General features: G+C 41.0%; 1 protein-coding gene across 4 annotated transcripts in view; it reads left to right on the forward strand.

Annotated features, from left to right (window-relative positions):
* The first annotated feature begins 218 nt into the window (after positions 1–218).
* THEM4 (thioesterase superfamily member 4) overlaps positions 219–24189 on the forward strand; it is a 36913-nt gene continuing 12942 nt past the window's right edge. Inside the window, exons 1-4 of one of the 4 annotated variants that reach the window (XM_061186005.1) lie at positions 219–434; positions 8480–8621; positions 20061–20217; positions 20810–20920. In XM_061186005.1, coding sequence (XP_061041988.1) covers positions 351–434; positions 8480–8621; positions 20061–20217; positions 20810–20920 — 494 coding nt within the window. In that variant the 5' untranslated portion in view covers positions 219–350. The remainder of the gene's footprint in view (positions 435–8479; positions 8622–20060; positions 20218–20809; positions 20921–24189) is intronic. The other 3 variants (XM_061186004.1, XR_009700494.1, XM_061186006.1) reach the window with 3 other exon arrangements.

A 24189-nucleotide genomic window follows, 5' to 3' on the forward strand; every position in this document is an offset into this window, starting at 1 on the left:
GTGAGCTGTAGCCGCGGACCCACCCTCCCAGGCCTCCTCGTCCTCCCCAGGCCGCCGAGCCGCCGGCGCCGCGCGCGCAGCTCCAGGCGCCCTCTCGAGGCTTGACATTTGCTCCGGAAGTGGCTCCGGCGCCCGAGGAGGGCCTAAGATTTTACCGGAAGAAAAGACTGACGCCCCCGCTGCCTTCACGCCCCGCCCCCACCACGCGCGCCAGGCCCCGCCCTCCGCTTCCCTAAGTTAAAGAGGAAGAGCGGGCCGTTAGGTGGCTGGTTGGGTGAATTGACCTCTGCCGCGGCCGCGAGCCAGCCGCCGTGCTTCCGGCGGCCGGAGCCCCGCGCACGCTCGGAGCCATGCTGAGGAGCTGCACCGCGGCACTGCGCACGCTCCGGGCCCTGCGCGGCAGGCGGGCAGCTAGGGACCCGGTACCCGCGCGGGTAAGTCCCGGGCGCGGGGCGGCGGAAGTGGGCAGAGGGGTGGGGCTTTCCGTCAGGAGCAACCCTGCGATATGGATATGTTCAGCTGTTTATCCATTTCCTCAGCCAGCTGACCTCAGAATAAAAGCTAACATCAGCTCCAAGAGGCATCAATGTTAACGGGGTCACCTGATCTTTCAGTCCTGAGATTCAAGCCGTAAGAAACTGCACAGGAGGGTGACGCTGTTTGTTGGTTTTTTTTTTTAACATCTTTATTAGAGTATAATTGCTTTACAATGGTGTGTTAGTTTCTGCTGTATGACAAAGTGAATCAGCTGTACGTATACATATATCCCCATTTCTCCTCCCTCTTGAGCCTCCCTCCCACCCCGCCTCTAGGTGGGGTGACCCGTTTTGAAGCAGTGTGCAGGATGCTTGAGTCATGTCAGCAGGTCAAGGAATACAGCTGCTACTAATATTAATAAAGAAAGATTGTGCCTTAAGCAAGGTCACATAAAAAACACGTGGTACAGTTGGAATCTGAACCTAAGCAGTCTGCCTCCTAACCATTACATTATACCCTCAGGAGAAGAGCACGTCTCTAACAAGGGTTTAATCCTAGTTCTCTACTACTAGTTTATCTACTACTTTACTTATCTACTAGAAAAACTGTTAAGATATTCTGTCTTATCATTTTTCAGTCAGCAATTAATACAAATATTTGCTGCCTCTCACCAGCTATATCCAAGGAATATCTAAAGATAATAGTTTATAGGGATATTGGCTTAATTCTAGATAATGCAATTAAGTAGTACTGCTTTAAATTGTCCTCTCTGAAGGAGATCAGTTCAATGAAAATAATCATTTTGGACTCGTAAAGGACACACACAAGTGGATCCCATTTAATGATAGTTAAAACCATTTTAACGTCTCTGAAAATGTTAACTTCAAGGATTTTTTTTTTTTAATATTGATTTATTTTATTTTTGGCTGCATCAGGTCTTAGTTGCGGCACGCAGGATCTTTGTTGCAGCTTAGTTGTGGCATGCGGGATCTTTCGTTGTGGTGCACAGGCTTAGTTGCCCCGCCTCATATGGGATCTTAGTTCCCCAAGACCAGGGATCCAACCCGTGTTCCCTGCATTGGAAGGCAGATTCTTAACCACTGGACCACCAGGGAAGTCCCAAGTTCAAGAATGTTAAAACAATTTCTATACAGTCCTTATTATTAAGCAGTCTGCTTGAATTGAATAATGAAATAATGTTCACTTTGGGAGAGTCAAGGTAACTAATAATAATTTATAATGAAATCAGCTTCCTTGATTGTTTTAATATTAGAAATAATAAAGACAACCAACATATTAAAATAAGTAATAGTAAACGGTTAAAAAATTTTAAGGTGAAGTTTTTAGCAAAAAGAAAGGAGAGGCTGGCACTTCTAATAGAAACATTTAATAAATATTGTAATGGGATTCTAATGGTGTTAGCTTTAGGGAATAAGTAATAATTGATGGAATGAGGATGTTTTTATTGGCAGTTATTTCCTCAGTTATTTAAATTTTTCCACTTGAAGTCTAAAAACTTGTGGTTGAATATACAAAAGAGCATTAAATATGGGCCATTTATAAGAACAAAGACATCAAAAGAGAATTCTAAAGTTACAGTCTCACTTCCAGGCTCGTGCAGAATATCCTTCTCTTTTCAACTTTGGGTTAAAATATCTACAAGACTGTGGTTGGGAGCCTCCAGATAGGGCTATGCAGTAGTCATGTTTCTTTCTTCTGGACCTTGTGTCTTCTACCAGTTCTTCTCAATCCTTTGGAGGCAGGAGATGATACCTCATTCCACTTATCACCATTTTAAGGCATTCAGGATTGTCTTGAATAAGTGGTTCAGTTTCTACTGTCTTACTTAAGAAATTCTTCGATATAAGAGGAAACCTGACTTTAGCAAGGATGTCAGCCATAAATGGCTGGTGATTGGGTTCATCATATTTCAACCACCTGACTGCAGCGTCGTAAACCTGATCCTCTGCTCTCACAGAGTGTCCTGGTTGAGGAGATGTGTAACTCGCCTGGCATCAAGTTGTAGAAATTCATCAGTTTTATAAAATTCAGTAAGATGCTGATGAATAAAGTCATCTGCAGTTGCGTTCAATTTAGGACAGTCTAGACACTCTGCTAGCCCACTTATACCAAGACAATTGGAAGCATCAACTTGTTCTTTGAAAACATCAACACACATTTCTTCACAGGTTCAATCTGGTACTGGTTTGCTGCATCTAACAAAGACTGAACATTGTTGCTATTCACAGAAATTCTAATGCTATAAGCGAATTCCACAAGTTATTTAATAATGTCAGGTTCAGCATCTTTGAGTTCTACTTCAAAGGACTTTGATTCAAGCATGTTAGTTGTGAACATTAAGTTTAAAAAATAACTGGCTGCAGCAAGGACAACACAGTGAACAGCTATCTTTCGTTCCTGGACCATAAGGATCACATCACACAGTGTTTTCTTTGGATTTATGTAGCTTGTCAACAAGGTTCTGCAGTCAGTCCCTCCCAGCGTGATTTCAAGTTGACCCTGGGTATAAATCCCTGGGTGGACTGTAGATTCAACTATAGTTGGGTGGTGGATCTAAATCACTGTTTCCGCATGTTATCCATGACGCCCATGAAGCTTGCCAATTTAGCTTCCTCTCGAGCAGCAAGTTTCTTCTCGGTCTTCTTGCCGCTCTTCTCCACCTCCGAGGCTGCCATCCTCCGTCAGCATGGTTCACGCCTGAACCGCCGTGCCAGGCGAAGGGTTGCAGGCTCCCGATACTCTGGGGCTTCTGCTTACCAAACACCTTGACCGGGATGGGGTGGCTGCAGCGCCCTGCTCCCGAACCAGCGAGCCAGCAGCGGACCACTGAGGTAGGACAAGGCCCTGTGGCCCCGCCAAGCTCGCCAGGAAGCGACGACGCGGGCTCTGCTGCGTCTCCCGCAGAACCGAAGCCCAGAGAAGGAGCCTGTGCCAGCTTACTTTTAAAGAATAATGAGTGCAGATCGGTTATTAATCCTGTACCATCATGCACTTTGGAAAATAAAATGCCCTGTGCTAATCTCACAACAAAGATAGATTCGTTTCTTTAATATGTTGGTGTCTTGTAATCTATGTTGAGAATATTTATATTAACAGTATTTACGGGCTTTATAACAGTAGTATTTACAGGGCTTACAAATCATGCTTCTTTTGGTTCAGTAACTTACTCTTAAAAAGAGACACATTAAAAAGTTGTAACTTAAGTCCCACTTGAAAAATACATAATCAAAGATCTAGCAAGACCTTTCCTCTATTCAGGGGAACGAAAAATAGTGATTATCCCTCACATTTATCCCTCATGCACAGAGTCTATGCTGTGAATTTACAGGTGCCTTTACTTCAAGTATCTCTTAATTCTCATCTCCTTGGACTGAAACTTTCATTATTTTTATTTCTCACAACATCATAGTGTTCATCTGTGGTCCCAAACTCAACATGCCCCAAACTAAAATTAATGGTTTCACTCCTACTTTCCGCCTCCTGACGTGTACATGAACACTAAGGAAACCTCCTCTTTCTTTTCCTTCTATCCACTCCAACCTTCAAACCACAAGTCAGGAATCATCCAAAACTCTTCTACTTTCTCTTCCCCCATGATCAGTCACTCTCCACAATCCTTGGTCCCAATATCCTAAATATCTCTTACATCTTTTTCATTCCTCTCTACCTAGTTCACCTTCTGACCACATTTCTCCTGGACCTTTACAACAATCTTTTAACTGGTTTCCTTACCACTGCTTCTCACCTTACAATTCATCCTTTACATCAGAGGGAGCTTTCTAAAACCTAAGTTCATGTTACTGCTTTGCTTAAAACTCCTTAAGCCTCCCCATAATGGAAAAAGTACTTTGCCACTCAAGTACCACCTTCATGATTCTTTAAAGACTCCTTTCTTTAATTAGCTTCATCCTAAGCAGTAACATTTATGAAATCCGAAGTGTGATGTGCTATTTATGTCCTTTTATTGATATAATATTCATTTAAAAATACATATATCATTGTCCTTGTGCCAGCTAAAATCATCTTTCGTGTTGGCCTTTGGAAACATTAACCCAGAAGATGAAATTTAAGCCTTCACAGATGAAAGGTGCAAAGAGAACAGCAGCAAGACAGGGATGGCAAAGCAGAAGAGGGATGACACTACAGTGTGTAGCGTCATCCCTCTTCTGCTTTGCCATCCCTGTCTTGCTGCTGTTCTCTTTGCACCTTTCATCTATGAAGACTGAAATCCTAGCAGTTCCCCATCTCTCTGTGCCTTTGCTTGGAGCAGCCCTCCTTTCCTTAGTGAACTTTTCATACGTTAGAAATCACTGTATTGGTCCTCATCTTTTTGAAGTTTTCCCTGAAAGTCACTCCTTCTGTGTCTGTATCTATTTCTTTTGTAACATTTTTCACACTCGAGGCAGCAGTCACTTGAGGACAGGGCCTAAGTCTTCTCTCTTTGTATTACCTGTTCCTGGCACAGAACCAGAGCATATAGTAGGGCTCAAAAAGGTTCATTGCGGGACTTCCCTGGTAGTCCAGTGGTTAAGGCTCTGCACTTCCACTGCAGGGGGCGTGGGTTTGATCCCTGGTCAGGGAACTAAGATCCCACATGCCATGCAGTGCCAAAAAAGGGGAAAAAAAAAAAAGATTGTTGCATTTAGCTGAATCCCCCAGACTTTCAAAGTCACAATCAGGTAGGAGAGCCCAGGGTCAAGGAAGTCATTCTAATTCCTAAAAGCCTTTATTATCTCTGTTGCACTGGTCCATGAAAGGATGCTAGAACTGATCAAACCTAGAGTTCCCTATTTAAGATGAGACCTATGGATGCGGTAAGCCCAAATTCACAACTCCAAAGCTTACACATCCTATTCTACCTCTTAATTGACAGGTATCAGTGAATACATATTAATTTATGACTAATTGTGTGTGTTAGGTTACTTCCAGAATTTATGTACTTTAAAAACTACATGATTGGGGTGGGTAGGGAGGGTGGGAGGGAGGCGCAAGAGGCAGGGGATATGGGGATATATATATACATATAACTAATTCACTTTGTTATACAGCAGAAACTAACACAACATTGTAAAGCAATTATACTCCAATAAAGACGTTAAAAAAAAAAAAGCCATCAGTGCATACTGGAATTTGACGGCAAGAATAGGCACATGAGTAATAGATTTGAAAAATAAATAAAAAGAGAAAAAAAAAAAACAACTATATGATTGGGACCGGATTCTAAGGAAATAATCCAAAGTAGAGAAAAGACTATATTCACAGTGTTCCAATGATCCGTTTCATTTAAAGCAGCAAAAGATTGGAAACAATTTACATGTACAATTTAAATGGTTAAGTAAATTATAGTATATCATTTTAAAGGATTATTTTTCTGCTGTTGAAAATGGTGATAACTGAGATTAAGGGCATGAGAAAGTGAACACTAAAGAATTTTAAGTGATGAAGCAAAAGAAAAATTATATTTCTTACTGAGATTACAAGTATATTAAGAAAAGCTGTAGTTAAAAAAACTTGGAGGAGGGATTTCTGTGGTGGTCCAGTGGTTAAGACTCCAAGCTCTCAATGCAGGGGGCCCGAGTTCAATCCCTGGTCGGGGAACTAGATCCCACATGCTGCAACTAAGATCCCACATGCCGCAACTAAAAGATCCCTCATGCTGCAACCCCGCATGCCTCAACTGAAGATCCTGCATGTGGCAACAAAGATCCCACATGCCGCAACTAAGACCCAGCACGGCCAAATAAATAAATAAATAAATATTTTAAAAAATAACTTGGAGGAAATATATCAAAATTTTACCATTAGTTATATTAAGATGGAGAGGTAATAAGTGGGTTAAAAATTTTTGTTTTTCTTTTCTTTCCTTCCCAAATTTTCTGAGCTGAAAGTCTGAAGGGATAAGCCAATCCAAAACCATAGGAAAAAACAAAGGTACAAATACTGAGCTAGGGAGTGGAGTGGTCTCAACCCTGCTCATGTTTCCCCTCACGAATTCAAGACTTCCTTTTGTTAGCCAGGAAGTTTTTAGTTCCATAGGGTTCTTGGGACAGGCTCCCTAAATTCTTACCATCAGGCCAGGATCAGAGCCAGCCCAGAGGTCAGCAGAAGGCTGGTTGGCTGGTTCTTCCATCACAATAACAGCACCTCCCTGTACCCTGGGGTGTAGTCCAAGTGTTGTAGGTACATTGAATCTGAATGAATTGATAAAGGTGCCTGGAAGTAGAATGCCACAGAGTTGATAGCTTCTGTGATCTTAATGTTCCAGGATTTCTGCAGAAGTCAAAATATCTGATTTTCCTTTCTGGTGCCGATGGGCATTTGCTTTGTCCAGCTCTTTTGTAGGTGACACTTTGTCCCCCAAGTCCTCCAAGGCCCATGTACCTTTCCACCTGCTGTGTGGGCACTGGAGTGGTAGCAGTGCTGAGTGCTACAGAGGAATAGCACTGGTGGAAGCTGTGGTTATTATGACACCAAGAACTCTTCCCCTCCAACCCCCTCCTCCTCTTTCTTTGTATTCTCTTTCTTGGCATCTGGCTCTGTCACCTACTCTGTTGAACAGTTCAGAAACCTGAGATTGGCTCTTGTATTTTTCTTCTTCCCTCACTCTCCTTATCCAAATAGTCACCTAGTTCTGCTTCATGCATTCATAATTTTTCGCCTGAGTTATTCCAGTAGCCTCTAGACAGGGCCCTCTGATTCCAATCTTGAAATCACTCCCACTTTCGTATTATGGCCAAATCTGATCTTGTCACTCCCCTATTTAAAATCCCTCCGAGAGCACTGCAGATGCAATTCAAACCAGTTAACTTAGTGTGGAAGCTTCTCACAATCAGGCCCTTGCCTACGTCTCTGCAGCCATCTGCTCCTCCCCTTGTACTGAAACAATGCCAAGCTTCCTTGAGGCCTTAGTTTCATCATCTGTAAAATGGGGATAATAATTAGTACCTACTTCATATGGTTGTTGTAAGGCCCCTCAAAACTGTTTCATGCCTCCTTGCCTTTGCACACAGTGTTCCTTTGCCTACAATACTCTTTCTATCTGGCTAATTTCTGCTTGTCTAATGAAGATTCAAGTCAAAGAACCCCTACCTGAATACCCAATCTGAGATGAATTCCTCTCCCCTGTGCTCTGGCTTCCCGTGTGTTTCCCACTGGTAACACTTTTTACATGGAGGAAAACTGTCTGTCCTTCATCTCTCTTTATCACCAGTTCCTGGCTGCTGACTTTAAAAAAATGTACCACATGAGAGTTGCGAATTAAGTTTTATTTGAGGCAAAATCAGGACTATAGCCCGGGAGACAGCATCTCAGATAGCTCTGAGAAACTGCTCCAAAGAGGTAGGGGGGAAGGTCACTATATATGTGATTTTGGTGAAGGGGGAGTACATGCAATCAAGCTAGTCTATAGTGAAGGTTACTGCTAGTCACAAGGAGCAGACGTCACCATGAAGGATTTTAGTGCTTTTCTAGATATGAGGAGATACAAGAATTGGGCTCATAAAATCAGGTCCTGAAAATATCTAACTATCCGAAGACCTGTTCTGCCAGTTTTTCTCAGAGCACAGGATGCCTCATTTCTGTCCTCCACCCTGAACTCCTTTCAAGGGGTGTTGAAAATCAGCAGCTGCAGCAGCATCTGATTTAATCCTTGTAGAGGTGGACATCAAGTGCCAGTTTGTAGTTGACGTGGCTCACCTGTGCTTGATTAAGGTTTAAAAAAAAGAAGGGGGTCTGCAGACCTGGGCTTAATACCAACTCTGCCAATGGCTAGTTGGATGACATTGAGCAAATCATTTATCCTCTCTCAATCTCCCAATTCTCCCAAGGAGGGAGGAACAGGTGATCCTAGAAATTTGTTTCCACTTCAAAACAACAAGCTTTTGGGAAGAGGAAAAGCAGCAAGATAGTCTTAGAAAATAAGAGAATATGTTATGAAATAGGATGTACCTCCCATTACTCTCCTTTTTTTCCTTTCTTTTAGAGGTGGTTTTCTACTGAGAAAGTCATTCTTAAGGACCATGCTCTCCCCAACCCCAGCTGGAGCAAGGACTTAAGACGCCTCTTTGACCAGTTCATGAAGAAATGTGAAGACGGTGCCTGGGAACGTTTGCCTTCATATAAAAGTAAATATACTCAAAAGAGTGAAGATTTCAAAACCTATTTTCTTGGTAGGAATAGCTACACTCCCATAAAGAATATTTAAGTATCAAATATAAAACTAAGAACAGATTGAAGTACTTGTTACCACTTGAAAAAGGAAGGAGGATAGTGCAGGGGGGTTGCTATATTCTCCAGTTTTATAGGCCAGAAATCTCAATAACTTTCACAGATTGTGGGAGAGCATAAAGTCTGTTGCCATTAATAAGAATGCCCCCACCATGGCATCATCATCACCATTATCAGGAAGGGACCCCAGAAAGCCTCAACCCTACTACATTCTCATCACCTTTCTGTCTTGAGGCTGTCATCACTAACCTCAATTTACTATTTATCCCAATATATGGCACTGTCACCCTAAGAAGCTCAGAATACTCAAGTCATCCCCTCATCTCCCAGACTCTAAACTCCCAAGGCAAACTACCCCACCTCCAACACTCCAACACATACACATTGCACTTCCTGTCCTGTGTGTGTGTGTGTGTGTGTGTGTATGTGTGTGTGTATGTGTTTTAATTAATAGACTTCTTTTTTTAGTAGTTTCAGGTCTATAGAAAAAAGAGTGGAAAGGTCCACACCACGTTCTATCAGGTGTGAAGCCTCTACGGTGTGAAGCCATCTGTTCCTGGACTTTTGTTTGTTGGAAGATTTTTAATCACAGTTTCAATTTCATTACTTGCGATTGGTCTGTTCATATTTTCTATTTCTTCCTGGTCCAGTCTTGGAAGGTTATACCTTTCTAAGAATTTGTCCATTTCTTCCAGGTTGTCCACTTTATTGGCATAGAGTTGCTTGTAGTAGTCTCTTAGGATGCTTTGTATTTCTGCGGTGTCTGTTGTAACTTCTCCTTTTTCATTTCTAATTTTATTGATTTGAGTCCTCTCCCTCTTTTTCTTGATGAGTCTGGCTAATGGTTTATCAATTTTGTTTATCTTCTCAAAGAACCAGCTTTTAGTTTTATTGATCTTTGCTATTGTTTTCTTTGTTTCTATTTCATTTATTTCTGCTCTGATCTTTATGATTTCTCTCCTTCTACTAACTTTGGGTATTGTTTGTTCTTCTTTCTCTAGTTCTTTTAGGTGTAAGATTAGATTGTTTATTTGAGATGTTTGTTGTTTCTTGAGGTAGGATTGTATTGTTATAAACTTCCCTCTTAGAACTGCTTTTGCTGCATCCCATAGGTTTTGGGTCATCGTGTTTTCATTGTCATTTGTGTCTAGGTATTTTTGATTTCCTCTTTGATTTCTTCAGTGATCTCTTGGTTATTTAGTAACGTATTGTTTAGCCTCCATGTGTTTGTGTTTTTTATGTTTTTTTCCCTGTAACTGATTTCTAATCTCGTAGCGTTGTGGTCAGAAAAGATGCTTGATATGATTTCAATTTTCTTAAATTTACTAAGGCTTGATTTGTGACCCAAGATGTGATCTACCCTGGAGAATGTTCCATGCGCACTTGAGAAGAAAGTGTAATCTGCTGTTTTCGGATGGAAGTCCTATAAATGTCAATTAAATCTATCTGGTCTATTGTGTCATTTAAAGCTTGTGTTTCCTTATTAATTTTCTGTCTGGAAGATCTGTCCATTGGTGTAAGTGAGGTGTTAAAGTCCCCCACTATTATTGTGTTACTGTCAATTTCCTCTTTTAGAGCTGTTAGCAGTTGCCTTACGTATTGAGGTGCTCCTATGTTGGGTGCATATATATTTATAATTGTTATATCTTCTTCTTGGATTGATCCCTTGATCATTATGTAGTGTCCTTCCTTGTCTCTTGTAACATTCTTTATTTTAAAGTCTATTTTACCTAATATGAGTATTGCTACTCCAGCTTTCTTTTCATTTCCATTTGCATGGAATATCTTTTTCCATCCCCTTACTTTCAGACTGTATGTGTCCCTAGGTCTGAAGTGGGTCTCTTATAGACAGCATATATATGGGTCTTGTTTTTGTATCCATTCAGCAAGCCTGTGTCTTTTGGTTGGAGCATTTAATCCATTCACATTTAAGGTAATTATTGATATGTATGTTCCTGTTACCATTTTCTTAATTGTTTTGGGTTTGTTTTTGTGGATCCTTTTCTTGTCTTGTGTTTCCCACTTAGAGAAGTTCCTTTAGCGTTTGTTGTAGAGCTGGTTTGGTGGTGCTGAATTCTCTTAGCTTTTGCTTGTCTGTAAAGCTTTTGATTTCTCCATCAAATCTGAATGAGATCCTTGCCGGGTAGAGTAATCTTGGTTGTCGGTTCTTCCCTTTCATCACTTTAAATATGTCATGCCACTCCCTTGTGGCTTGTAGAGTTTCTGCTGAGAAATCAGCTGTTAACCTTATGGGAGTTCCCTTGTATGTTATTTGTCGTTTTTCCCTTGCTGCTTTCAATAATTTTTCTTTGTCTTTAATTTTTGCCACTTTGATTTCTATGTGTCTCGGCGTGTTTCTCCTTGGGTTTATCCTGTATGGGACTCTCTGCGCTTCCTGGACTTGGGTGGCTATTTCCTTTCCCATGTTAGGGAAGTTTTTGACTATAATCTGTTCAGATATTTTCTTGGGTCCTTTCTTTCTCTCTTCTCCTTCTGGGACCCCTATAATGCGAATGTTGTTGCATTTAATGTTTTCCCAGAGGTCTCTTAGGCTGTCTTCATTTCTTTTCATTCTTTTTTCTTTATTCTGTTCTGCAGCAGTGAATTCCACCATTCTGTCTTCCAGGTCACTTATCCGTTCTTGTGCCTCAGTTATTCTACTATTGATTCCTTCTAGTGTAGTTTTCATTTCAGTTATTGTATTGTTCATCTCTGTTTGTTTGTTCTTTAATTCTTCTAGGTCTTTGTCAAACATTTCTTGCATCTTCTCGATCTTTGCCTCCATTCTTATTCTGAGGTCCTGGATCATCTTCACTATCATTATTCTGAATTCTTTTTCTGGAAGGTTGCCTATCTCTGCTTCATTTAGTTGTTTTTCTGGGGTTTTATCTTGTTTCTTCATCTGGTACATAGCCCTCTGCCTTTTCATCTTGTCTATCTTTCTGTGAATGTCAGTGCTTACTTTTTTTTAAGCCAATTAAATAAACGTCATTTACAAATTAACCTCAGCAGCATTATCCAAAGAGACACACATACTGAGACATACATATACCTAGACAGACACAACGGGAGATCTATATAGCTTCATTTTCTACACTTAGTCATGAATCAGATATCAAAATATAAAACTCACTAATTTATAACTAACAGTTGGAATAAGAAAGAATTTTAAAGGCTTTGTTCCCTGTTATTTTCCTCAGACTCAGGACTTAGAGATGGTCTATATAAGATAATTGTTCCTGAGAGCCCTAGTTTCAAGGCACAGGGAGAGAAAATCAAGTTCTCCTAGTAGGACTTGTTCCTCAGGGTCAGAATTCTGAAGAGATATGTTTCTGTTTTTTGGGTTTTTTTTTTTCCTTCAAGCTAGCTTTCTCTACTAGTTGGGAATTAAATGGGGGTTGGTTAACCTTCGACTGGCATTGTGTACTTAATTGGCACAATTGAAGGTTCATAATTTTCGTAGATACCCCCTTTTCTTTCTTTTTAATGGTTTTGAAAAGTTGGTCTGATATAGTTTCAAGTAATTAATTGTTGGTTTCCTGAAAAGAAGTTACTCTATCATCTCCTCTTTTAGAAGCTTCTAGATACCAATCAAAGTAAGCATTCCATTCAGTCTGTTTGATCTCATGGCTGGCTTTTTTCTAACTGTGTGCGCAAAAATATTAATTTTGGAATATCAAAAGAACCCCAATTTGGTCATTTTAGGTTGAGATCTCCTTTGGTATATTTCCCCAATTAAGTAGGTACTTGCAAATGTGAGTTTTGTACATACATAAACCTGCCTGGAGTGTTAATCAGAGGCTGGCTTTCTGATGCCCCTTGTTTCTGTGTTTGAGAGGCTCTATCTCCCATTTTAAGTTGAATTTGTCAGGGATAAAATTTACTAGTGAAATTGTGTGGTGGGCCAGTGTGCTGCTTGTGAGCTTAGCTCCTCTAGGCATCACCCCAGAGTTGTTTCAGCCCTCTTACATGTCTCAGTTTTTCCCTTCAGTGGTCTAAGGCCACTGCGGGTGCTCGGATCACTGAATGGCCAATTCTTATGCATGCCCCTGGATGAGGAAGCCTTTTAATTAATGAGTAGGTTTCCCTATGGGATCACTGCATGGCATGAGGACTCTGCCTTCACCACTCCCGTAAATTTCTCAGTCGCCTGAGAAAGCCAGAACAGGCCGGGAGGAGTCTTGTGCCCTTTCTTCGGAGCAAAGCTCTCATGTAATATCTTCACTTTTATCTTGACAAATTCTATTAAGGCAGCTGAACTGAGGAAAAGCATCAGATCGGCCTCTTACCTAACCACTCAGCACAGACCACTCAGTCTCCTACAACTGAGCAAACCCTGGTATCTTTCAACCAGCTCCCCCTCCACAGTATCTTTCACCTGGGTGGGTATTCCCTGGTATCTTTCAACCGAGCCTCCCCCAGTATCTTTCAACTGGGTGGATATTTCCCTGGTATCTTTTAACCAGGGCCCCCACCCCGTATCTTTCAACTGGGAGGAGGCAGGTACCTGCTACTCTGCCAAATAAAACTCAGGATCATCAACCAACACGGGAGATCCGAGAACCAGGAGAGACTTACCCAAATTCATCTGGACTTTCCAAGGAGGCGGATGGGTGCAAGGGGCCTCTGCTGGTACCAAGGCTCCGGTTCCTCGTAGAGTTTAGGTGAAGGAGAGAAGTCCACTCTGGGTCCCTTCGTGGTCGCCATAAAACTGTTAACTTGAAAAAAAAATGCACAATGTGAGAGTTGCGAGTTAAGTTTTATTTTGGGCAAAATGAGGACTGCAGCCCAGGAGACAGCATTTCAGATAGCTCTGAAAAACTGCTCCAAAGAGGTAGGGGAGGAAGGTCAGTATATATGTGATTTTGGTGGAGGGGGAATGCATGCAATCGAGCAAGTCTCTAGTGAAGGTTACTGCTAGTCACAAGGAGCAGACATCACCGTGAAGGATTTTAGTGCTTTTCTAGATATGAGGAGATACAAGAATTGGGCTCATAAAATCAGCTCCTGAAAATATCTAACTATCTGAAGACCTGTTCTGCCAGTTTTTCTCAGAGCACAGGATGCCTCATTTCTGCTCTCCACCCTAAACTCCTTTCAGGGGATGTCGAAAATCAGCAGCTGCAGCAGCACATGATTTAATCCTTGTAGAGGTAGATGGCAAGTGCCAATGGAAAATACCAATTCATAGTTGACATTTCATAAGGGCAGAGATTTTTGTATGTTTTATTCCCCACTATATCTCCAGTGCTTAGAAGAGTACCTGATACATAGTAAGTGCCCTATTTATATTTGTAGGACGAAGAAAGATAAGAAGGAAGGGAAGAAACACACACCAGGGAACCTGCTTAAGATGCTCTACTTGGTTATTTTTTTACCTAAAATCTCTTCCCTCCTGTAGTGAACACTCTAGTGATGAGAGACAAACCACTAAAAACCGAAAACAAAGTAGGTCAGATGGTGATACATGTTGTGAAAAAAATAAATGCACTTTAATAACAACAAAAAAAAGGAGATCCCTCATATAGGAATTGGGAGGAACAGTGGACTGCCTTCTTTTCTGCCCGTTGCTTTCTTTAAAAAAGAAAAAAGAAAAACCAGAAGTTTATTAGCACATATACCTCATGTATACCTGGGAGATGCCCAGGGAAAAGTGAGTAACTCCCTGAGGTAGCCTAAGCCACCAGTTTATTTTTTGTTATTAATTAATTAATTTGTTTGTTTACTTTTGGCTGCGTTGTGTCTTTGTTGCTGCACGCAGGCTTTCTCTAGTTGCGGCGAGCGGGGGCTACGCTTCGTTGCAGTGCGTGGGCTTCTCATTGCGGTGGCTTCTCTTGTTGTGGAGCACAGGCTCTAGGCACATGGGCTTCAGTAGATGTGGCATGCAGGCTCTGTAGTTGTGGCTCACGGGCTCTAGAGCACAGGCTCAGTAGTTGTGGCTTGTGGGCTTAGTGCTCTGTGGCATGTGGGATCTTCCCAGACCAGGGCTCAAACCTGTGTCCCCTGCATTGGCAGGTGGATTCTTAACCCCTGTGCCACCAGGAAGTCCTAAACCACCAGTTTAAATACCATTTTCAGCTAAAGACAAAAGGAGGGTGTTGGGGGTAGGGGGCGTTGTGAGGAGATTACCAGGAAAAGATGTAAGTTGCTGCTTTCTCCATTGAAAAGATTCTCTTGTGATTTAGAGTTGTTCTTCTCTTCCTGGTACTGAGAGGGAGACACCCTTACAAATGTAGATTTCCTTTATAAATGTAAATTTTCCTTGCAAAAGGTTAACCTCAGTTGTTTTGGAATAGAAAACGGGTTGGGAGCTACAACTATAGTCTTAACCTTCCTCTGTCTTCTCCTGCTTTCTATTTTAAACCTTACAGCCAGTCATCTGGGCTTAATTTGAACCCCTCCAATCATGGAGTACTTGGGACTCAGGTGCTTTTTTCATTTTGGACAGCTCTAACTGTATTGAGCTATAATCTCTCTTGTACTTTCATCCATTCAGTTAGTTCTACCATCTAGGAACACACAGAATAAGCATAATCCTTTCATTTGGCATCGTTTTATATGGATTAGAATATATCAATATATATTGGAATTTAGGAATCAGATCTATGTATCTCACTCCTGTGTACCTGCCAATTTTCATTGCCAGGCCAATCTTCTCTGTTGTTTTCTGGCTTTTTTCCCAGAGGGTATTTCAGTCTCCTTCACATTCCTAGTTGCTTTTCCCAGGACATGTTCCAGTTTCTCAGATCCTTAGTATATGCTTCCCAGAACTAAGATTGAAACTCAAATTATGGTCTTTCCATGCAGAGTAAGACATTAGCACTAAGTAGGTAGCCACGTCACACTGTTGACTGACAGTCAGCTAACACCCTGTGTCTTTCATTTGAATTATTTGTCTCCCCTCTTCTGCACCTATGTGGCTGACTTACTGAGCCTAACTGAAGAACTTCATATATATACCTAATATATGTACATTCTTCATTTTTAGAGTCAGCCTGTAAAGACCTTTTTGCTTTCTTATTCGCAAGTCACTTAAATTTTCATTCAACAACTATCTGTTGAGTATCTGTGCTGTGCAAAGTGTTGTATTCCTGAAACAAGCCTGAGTACATAGATAGGGTTCCTGACTGCATGAAGCTTATACAGATATTTATTTTACTCATTGTCTTTTAATCATCTAAACATACCTTTAGTAGGTGTTTGGGGATTGTGATGTTTGGAGTGTTTTTTCTTTGTTTTTTTTCTTTTGGCCGCGCCACGCAGCTTGCGGGATCTTAGTTCCGTGACCAGGGGTGGAACCCATGCCCCCTGCAGTGGGAGCACAGAGCCCTAACCACTGGACCTCCAGGGAACTCCCGTGATTTTTTTTTTTTAATGACCTCAAGTAGGCCCTTAACATTGCCTGACAATCATATTTCATTTTTCCCTCGTCTACTCACTCTCCTGCTCTCCTAGATGACTATTTCCTACCTTCTTTTTCTCAAGCCTCACTCTCAGCTGATCTTGCCTCCTGTTTCACAGAAAATAAAAGCAATCAGAAGAGAATTTCCAAGCAACCCCTGCCTCATTTACCCGCTTCCCTGCGTCTGTGCCTGGTGTTCTGCTTTTTCCTGTTATGAATGAACTGACCATACTCTTATGAGAGGCCAAGCCTTCTATTGGTGCACTGTATTCTCTGCTAGATCTTTCTCATCAGTGTACAGACATGCCACAACTGGGTTTCTCTCTTCCTGGTCTCTCTTAAACCTCTCCAGGCAGACTCTCACTCCCACCACTCCATCAGAACTACTGTCACCGGTGACCTTCATGTTGCTAACCAATGACCTTGCTCAGCTTTTGGCACAGCTGATAGCTCCTTTCTCCTTGAACTTGGCTTCCAGGACACCATAGTCTTCTACTTCACTGGTTCTTCCTTTTTAGTTTCTTTTGCCAGTTCCTCCTTGTCCTCAAACTTAATGTTAGGGTGCCCCATGTCTCAATCCTTAGTACTCCTTGCTTCACTATACTCTGTTGGTAATCTCATTCAGTCACACGGCTTTAGAAGCCATCCAGAAGCTGACAACTTAACTAATTTCATGGTTGAAATATAGTGAGTGGGTTCAAATTCTGGTTCTACAACTGAAAGCTGTGTGACCTTGGGCAAGTTACTTTACCTTTTCTTGCCTCAGTTTCCTCATGGTATTTGCTGAATACTTCAATATTTGCTGAAGAAATGAATGAAACAGAGGCTTCCCTGGTGGCGCAGTGGTTGGGAATCCGCCTGCTGGTGCAGGGGACGGGTTCAGTCCGTGGTCCAGGAAGATCCCACATGCCACAGAGCAACGAGGCCCTTGCACCACAACTACTGAAGCTCATGTGCTCTAGGGCCCTCAGACCACAACTACTGAGCCCATGTGCTGCAACTACTGAAGCCCACGCACCTAGAGCCCATGCTCTGCAACAAGAGAAGCCACCAAAATGAGAAGTCCACGCACCTCAACAAAGAGTAGCCCCCGCTCACCACAACTAGAGAAAGCCCGTGCAGCAACGAAGACCCAACACAGCCAAAAAAAAGAAAAAAGGAAATGAATGAAACAAAAATAAAACTACCTTAACCAAGAAAAATGGTAGAGTTCATAAGTTTCTTTATAGAACCACCAATATAGAGAGAAATAAGAATTAACTCTGTTTTACGAACGAAGGGGAAAATTAGTAATTTGTGTTACTAATTCCATTCTAACTATTTATCATATCACAAAGTTAATTGCATGTCCTTAACCCAGTGCAATCTGGCTTCTACTCTAATAGCTCTACTGAAATTTCTTCACTTAAGCCGCTAGCGACCTAATTGCCATATTTTGTGGGCATTTTTCAGCCCTTACTGTGCTGGACCTAACTGTTAATCTCATTCTCCTTGAAATGTTTTGTCTCTTGGCTTTCACAAACCTCTGACCGATTTTCCCTTTCTCCTTCTACACACTCCTTAAATGTCGGTAGTTTCCAGGGTACAGTTCCCACATGTTTCTGCTCATCCCTTCATCCAACCTAACTATCATCTCTTGTCGGAAACTTGACCCTCTCAGAAGAGGGAGGAGTTTGAGGTCCTCCTTGCTACCCATACTTGCTTTCAAATTATTATTTCCCCTGCTTCTTAGAAAACCCCCATTCCTTTTGAGGTTTATGCCATCTCACTTTTTCCGACTTTATCACCCTCAACTTCCCCTTCTTGTAGCTGTCATCTACCAACCTCTCCCTATATGTTGAGTATTTCAGCACCTGGTTAACTGTTTTCCTCTCTACCCAACTCTATTCACCATTCTCAGCAACCCACCATCCACACCATGGCTCCTCAGTTTATTTACCTTCTCATCACCTATGACCTTTCTTTTGCACAGCCCCAGCAATGCACTCCTGAGGACATCTTGAGCCTTACCATCTTCAGAAAGTGCACAACCTCCAAATCCACACATTTAGACATCCTTTTTCTGACCACAACCTTTTTCCTTCCAGCTTACTTGTTCAAAGCCCCCACAGAAAAAATTCTTTGGCCTCATTAAGACCTTCAGTTCATTGAGTCCTCTACTTTCTCATTGTCCCCATAGCCCTCTTTTATCTGAACTTCTGTAGCGTACTTATCTAGGAAAACCCCGGCCCTGGATGAATCTAAACATCTGCCATCTCTTATTTGCTCAGGCCCTCACATAGCTGAACATAGCTGGAGAAAATCACCCCACCAAGCAGAAAAATTTGGTGATTGTGATTTTATAGTGTTTCAGTGATCTTCTCACTCATCTTTCTTATCCCTCTCCTTTCATCCAGCTAGCAGAGTGATTCAAAATTCAAATCTGATCGTGTTACTCCTCTGCTACCTTCAGTGTTATCCCATGTCTTAAAAGATCAGTTCCTCTCAGATTGTAACATGAATATGAAGCACCTGGTAGTCTTGTTAAAATGTAGGTTCAGCTTCGGTAGGTCAGGGGTAGAGCCCAATATTCTGCATTTCTAACAGACTTCCCCACCATCTTTATTTTTCCCATTTTTATGAGGTAACCTCAAGGTTTAGGTAATCTAAAGCAGAAATTTTGAACTCCTAACTAAAAAATTAGAAGGGTTTGATGCCTATCTTATCCTGAAGTCGCAGAGTGTTAGAGTTGGAACAGATCTTAGAGGTCATTTAGGTTTATCTCCTCACTGTATGGATAAAGTATGGAGAAGGGAGCAAGTTCTAGGCCAAAGCTAAGTCATGAAAAATTTCCCAACTTCCAGGACAAGGTTCTTTTCTACTGTACCGTGAGACTGATTCTCAATTTTAAGTTTCTTTCTTTGGCCCTCCAAATCGTTCAATTTCTCAACCACTGCTAGAGCGCATATAGTGTGTGCCTATCTGCCAGTTCTTGAGCACACAAAGTCCAAGAGACAGGGTGCCTGCCCCCAGATGCTCAAGGCCTAAATAATATCCTCCCTTGTCCTCCCCACTTCTCCCAGATCTTCTCATCTCATATCCTTTTCCAAGTTTGTAAATGTAAATTTGGTATCAATAAAAGAAACAGCGTTATATGTGTCAAATCATGATGAGCTGTGAAAGAAAGCTAAGAGTTTGGGGAATTAAATCTTAAAATGGGTGTGAAAGGACAAACATGCCCTTCCCTCAGCAGTAGCTTTCAGTCTTTATTTTGAAGTTACCTACATTTTGACTCACAACCCAGAACACACGACTTGTGGACAGTTGTATAATTGAAAAAACATATCTAAATGAGCACACTAGTACTTATCCAGGATATATGTGAAGCATTCAGTTTCTTTTTAAAGTCTGCCTACAACCCACTAATTTGATTTCATGAACCCTAATGGTTCTAACCGTGAGTTGGAGACTCAGGAGTCATAATCACATTGAATATTGGGCTGACCTGCCTCTGTTTCTGATTCAGTATGATAACTATCTTCTCAGGCTAAACTCATGTCTGCAAGGAAAACCTCTCTACTGTTACATTACTCACTTTCTTTAAATCTCATTTAAATCACACTTATTCTAAGAAGGATTTCTGTCTATACCTTACTGTTTTATTCCATATACCCTTTGTATTTATGTACTATATTTCCTGATTGCCATGTGTTAGTACTTTGTTTTGATTTCATTTATTTTTACTATGTTCCCAGTTAGACTAATTCCACTGGAGCAAAGATCCTGTATTCTGTTTCTTTGGGACCCTCCCAGCCCCTTCAGTTTTGCACCTGGTTGGCATTTTAATCAATCGTCCACTGACCTGTGATTCTTGCAGGGTACAGATATTTGTCTCTGTCATGGTAATTTTCTCATACCTGTTTCTCATGTGCCCATCCACTTCATTTCCTTACAGACTCAAAACTTGTGAAAGAACAGCTGTCACAGGCCCAGCTCTTCACCAGAGGCTATGAGGATGGCCTGGGCTTTGAATATGTGATGTTCTATAACGATGATGAGAAAAGGACAGTTTGCTTGTTTCAAGGAGGTCCTTATCTGCAAGGAGTACCTGGGTAAGAATGATAGCCTAGAAATGTGGATCTAAGAGGTTGTTATCTTATAGTATGGCCCTGTATCCATGGACTACAATGAAGACATTAAAGTGGTAATGTAGATATATATTTATTGACATGGATAGATGTTTATTGTAAATTATTAAATGGCAAAAGTATAGGACATAGGGCAAAAGAGTATAATTTTAGAGAGTATCATTAACATGTTAATATTGGTTTGTCACTAGAGAGCCTTATAATTTTTAATTTCTTTTTCTTTTTCTTCTGTTTATCTGCATTTCCTAAATTTTTAAACAATGATGTGTATAGTTAGTTTAATAAAAACATAATATAAATTTTCTAAATTGGATTTTAGCTTTTTGCTTGCTTATGACCTGATTATCATTAGGTTCTGGCTTTGTTACAAATACTACAGTGTTATGCTCTGAACAAAATGAAGGTGAGAACATGGATATAATTTGACATTCAGTACATGGAACATGAATTAAGTGGAACTTTCAGAAGTAGATTATATGGGAGGCTTAGATAATTTTCTCTCTTAAGGGGCTGTTTTCAGAACTTGTGAACACATTTCTCTTCCTCTTGTAACTAGATTCCTTCATGGAGGTGCCATTGCAACAATGATTGATGCTACTGTTGGTATGTGTGCAGCTATACCTGGGGGAATTGTCATGACTGCCAATCTCAACATCAATTTTAAAAGGTAAAGTCATGGGTATTCTTTACTTCTTAGGTGTCATAAGTCAGGTTCCCCAGCAGCAGACTCTGAGAAAAGGATTTCTATGCAAGAAAGGAAGTACTCCCAGAGGAAACTAGCTAGGGTGTAGGAGAGGAAGGACAGGGAAGGGGAAGAAGCCACCCAAGGTTAGGCTTTCAGTCCTGCAAAGGGTAGCTTCAGCCTGATCATGTAAGGAACTCTGGAGTGAAATGTGTGCCTCAGTATTTTCCCTACCTCAGGCAAGGGAGCTGGTGTACTCATATTCTCTCACACGTTCGTCATAGGATAAAGGCTATCCTGGGGATTATAAATTCCCAGGTACTTCTTGCTCACTGTGTTTGAGCAAAGCAGGCTCTAAGAAAAATATCCAAAAAACAAAGGTGAAAAAAGGATTGAAGGGGATCTGAGTGAAGCACCAACATCCACTACATAACAAAACATAAGTTTTACATAACTTCACACAAAGAAGTAAAAGGGCAGCAAGAAAAGTTTGGTATCCATCAAAAACAAAGCTCAGCATGAGCTTATTTAATTCTTCAATTATGCAGCTATATCTCTACAGTCAAATAGTATGGATACTGGCATAGGCACAGAGAAAGAGAGCAATAGGGCAGAACAGAGTTTAAGAACAGAGTTCAATAGAGATCTCCAAATGAGGTTCTGTGGGTTATTACTTCACACAGTAGGAAGCATGTAGGAACATCTCCATTTTATACCCCAGAGAGTTGTATGGCTTATGTGGCAGTCATCAGGGAGCCATGCTTCATAGATTATGGGTTTACTTATTGAATACTTTAAGTAATACTTAGCCAGGCATATCCTACTCAGGGCATTCTATAGAAAAGGACTCTTCCCCCCTAGCAAATATCATTAGTTTATTTCAGGGGTCATCACAACTTTTTCTATAAATGTTTTATGCTTTGCAGGCCATACAGTTTCTGGCACAACTAGTCAACTCTGCCACTGTAGCACAAAAGCAGCCACAGACAATATATAAATAAATGGGTATAGCTGTGTACCAATAAAATTTTATTTACAAAACAGGCAGCTGGCCAGTGAAACAGTTTGCCAACTCCTGGTCTATTTACCTGCAGGCCCAGTGAGAAAAAATTAGACAGGGTCACTTGCCTCCTTTTTTTTCCCAGGAGTGTTTCTCTTTGCTCCCCACCACACACACACACACACACACACACACAGTGAATAAATTGGAGGCCAGCTGCTATAACTTCCTCCTCCCCAGCTGCCAGTATTAGTAACTTCAAAATAAAAATGACTTAAGATAGAAATTTATCATGTGAAAGGAATCTAGTATGGCAGCTCCCTGGTTCCCAGAGATGCAAGCTCTTTGTAGCTCATCTTTTTACAGTCCAGAGTGGCAGCAAGAGCCATCATCACATGTCCTACACAGCAGGATTGAGGAAGGGGGGAAGAGCTGTCTTCTCTCTTTCAAAGAGACTTCCTGGAAGTACTACACAACACACCCATTTAATCTCATTAGCATTAAGGGAGATTGGGAAAGTGGTCCCTTAACTGCTATCACTATCACCTCAAATAAATTCAGTGTCAGCAACTAACACAACCACGGACATATTAATAAATCCATGCTTATAAATAATACAACATAAATTATTTTAAATACTGAAGCATTAATTAAAAACATAATCAGATTTAACTAATTCAGTAAAGAAAATAACAAGCCTAGTATGGTAGTTTTTTCTAAGCAAAATTATCTCAGTGATTACAAAACTTATTATTTCACCTACACTTAGCCTATTAAATTTTTTTCATTCTGGGTTTGATTAATTTCTTCAGGCTGTCAATACCTATATTTTCCTGAGGTTAGAATAACTCATAAACTCCCCAGGCTTATGGTAATTGTGTCAGACTGTAAAGAAACCAACTCATATCAGCCAAATTTGTAGGTTCTAATCTATCAACCTGGTGATTCTTGATGTGACAGGATTTTGCCTTTGAGGATGATTGGAACATGAGCCTAAATTCATGAGGCTGAGCTCTTGGAGTTGAGGATTCCTTGCTGTGTCAGGGGGACTTTCCAAATCTACACCTGTCCTTACAACCTAGTACTTCCCCTTATTTAGTATCTAAGTCTACTTGTCTTAGTCATATTTTTCTGCCTTGGTTTACTGATTACCTACAATTAAATGCATCTCATTTAATTGGCAGAGGTAACATCTCTCAGGAGATAGGACAAGTGTCTATGTAGTTTTCTTTCAGGGATATTCAACTGGGCAAGACATTCACCTTCTTTCTAGCTGGTTCTTTTCTGTAATCAGTCCTTTCTGTTAGGGGAATAATTCTTGCATTTTGTTAAGGGAATAATTCTTGCATTTTCCAGAATTGTTTGGCTTCCTAACAGTTCTCTGCCTATTGGTGTGGGGGAGGGGATTATTGGGGGTTCTTATGGAGATTATGCAGGACTTTGAACCCCCAAATGGCATACATCCATGGATGTAAATCCACTGAATGTGCATAAATATTCTTTTCACCTGTCAGCTCACCTGCACCTCACACTCTTTGGGGGAACATAAGAGGTAACAGCCCTGATGCAGATGCTAAGGGCTGTACAAGTCTTTGCCTTGTTCATGCAGACTCTCAAGCCTTTTTGACTAACACATGAAAGACTCCTTGATGAACATAGGTATCCTCTACATACCTCTACCCACACTTTACAGCTAAGAAAACTATTGGTTTGCTTATGCCATGGTGTGTGTAAGCATAATTCTTTGAATATAGCCTCCCCAAACCTTACCTGTACACACCCCTTACTCTGTGTCTACCATTTCCTACTTCTACAGAGTAAAATACATATAAGACAGATACATACTTCATAGAAGAAACACTTACTTGTCAACACTCTTCTCTATGCGTAAACTGCTTAAAAAATTAAACTTATCCTATCGTAGTCGTCCTTGAATTATAGCTATGGTTTTATACTCCTTGAGCTAGCTTTTCCTTTTTTTGAGAATCATTAGGAACTTTCCATAATGTAGTTAGCTGTAATTATCACCCTCTTTTCTATGCTTATGTTACATTTGGCCGATAGAAGTCTCTTTAGACTGACTCCTTGTGCTGTCTGACTCCTGTGCTAGCTTTTAAATACTCTTGTCTCCTGAGAGACAGTATAATCACTAGTTAAGAGGACAGACATTGGAACAGGTTCAAATGCCCATTTTGCCACTTATTAGCTGTGTGACCTTCAACAAGTTACTTAACCTCTCTGTGCTTCAATGTCC

This window comes from Eubalaena glacialis, chromosome 3, assembly GCF_028564815.1.
Source record: "Eubalaena glacialis isolate mEubGla1 chromosome 3, mEubGla1.1.hap2.+ XY, whole genome shotgun sequence".
NCBI lineage: Eukaryota > Metazoa > Chordata > Mammalia > Artiodactyla > Balaenidae > Eubalaena > Eubalaena glacialis.